At 47.0% G+C, this 1,350-nt stretch overlaps 1 protein-coding gene across 1 annotated transcript; it reads right to left on the reverse strand.

Annotated features, from left to right (window-relative positions):
- Positions 1 to 523: 523 nt before the first annotated feature.
- On the reverse strand, positions 524 to 1,045 carry LOC110548502 (ubiquitin-ribosomal protein eS31 fusion protein-like). The gene has a single exon (XM_060381330.1). The coding sequence runs from the start codon at positions 1,010 to 1,012 to the stop codon at positions 545 to 547; it is 468 nt and encodes a 155-aa protein (XP_060237313.1). The 5' UTR covers positions 1,013 to 1,045; the 3' UTR covers positions 524 to 544.
- Between the last annotated feature and the right edge of the window lie 305 nt (positions 1,046 to 1,350).

Consider the following 1,350-nt stretch of genomic DNA (forward strand, 5'->3'; position numbering starts at 1 on the left):
GATGCATCACTTTTCTGTGGTTGGTCTAGTTGCATCAGAGATGAACGTTACTAGAGGCTGACTAGTTCCCTTACCCTTTCCTGTAACATGCTTGTATTAAATACTTACTGTCAGCTCTCTTCCACCCCACACGACAATTTCGGCTCTGTTCATGCTGGACTCTGACCCAGTAAACACTCAGCATTCCTCAGAAACAGTGTAGAGCGGGTTTCTGTTTCTCAGGAGAAGCCATTGCTCTCTTATCTGCTCCTCCAGTCCCCAGCCTCCAGAGAAGGCCTCTGGTTAGCACTCTGGCTACCCAAACAAGCTTCCGACAGATCAGAGGCCCAGTCTCTTCCTGTTAACCAGCCTCCTCCCGGATACTGTTCTCTTCATAGGCTCCATGATTCTTCCCTGTCTGCATCTCCCTGCTTTTCCTCTGAGAGATAGCCTTGGCAGAATGGAGTAAACTTTTTCTTTTCTCCCATGGAGCAGCCATTTCAACAGTTTCTTTCTTTCTTTTTTTTTTTTTTTCAATTCCTTCTTTTTATTAACTCATACACAACTACTTATCTTCCGGTTTGCTGAAGCAGTAAGTCAGACAACACTTGCCACAGTAATGTCTGTCAAAGTGGCTAGCCGTGAAAACTCCAGCACCACATTCATCAGAAGGACACTCTCGGTGAATCCGACTGATTTTACCATTCTCATCCACCTTATAGTATTTCAGAACAGCCAACTTAACCTTCTTCTTCTTATGCTTATTCTTCTTGGGAGTGGTGTAAGACTTCTTCCTTTTCTTAGCACCACCACGGAGTCTCAACACAAGATGAAGGGAGGACTCCTTCTGAATGTTGTAGTCAGACAAAGTACGGCCATCTTCCAGCTGCTTTTCAGCAGAGATCAGTCTCTGCTGATCAGGAGGAATTCCTTCCTTATCCTGGATCTTGGCCTTTACATTTTCTATAGTGTCCGAGGATTCAGCCTCGAGCGTGATGGTCTTCCCCGTAAGGGTCTTCACAAAAATCTGCATCTTGGCGGAGGCTCCACCACAGATGGCGGATCGGAAAGGCTCAGCAGTTTCTTTACTGAGCCTTTGCATGCACCCTTTACACTTCAGGAGCCGAGGCGGGGGACGGTTGCACACCTTTAATCGACTCTCGGGAGGCCGAGGCAGGTGGTTTCCACGTTCCAGGTCAGCCCAGTCTACAACAGATGAGTTCCAGGGTAGCCAAGGCTACACAGAGTATCTCTGTCTCGAAAAATCTAATTACTAACTTCCTTACATAAAAGCAGTGTACAGAGACAGAGGTGGAAAGAGAGGCTTGGTCTGACCTTAGGCAGGACCGTGTTTATTCCTTGTGAGGAAGC

Source organism: Meriones unguiculatus, chromosome 4 (assembly GCF_030254825.1).
Source record: "Meriones unguiculatus strain TT.TT164.6M chromosome 4, Bangor_MerUng_6.1, whole genome shotgun sequence".
Lineage (NCBI taxonomy): Eukaryota > Metazoa > Chordata > Mammalia > Rodentia > Muridae > Meriones > Meriones unguiculatus.

What these genes read in the sequence shown, in the direction of transcription:
- LOC110548502 (XM_060381330.1), bottom strand. Translation starts at nt 1,012, where the DNA reads ATGCAGATTTTTGTGAAGACCCTTACGGGGAAGACCATCACGCTCGAG.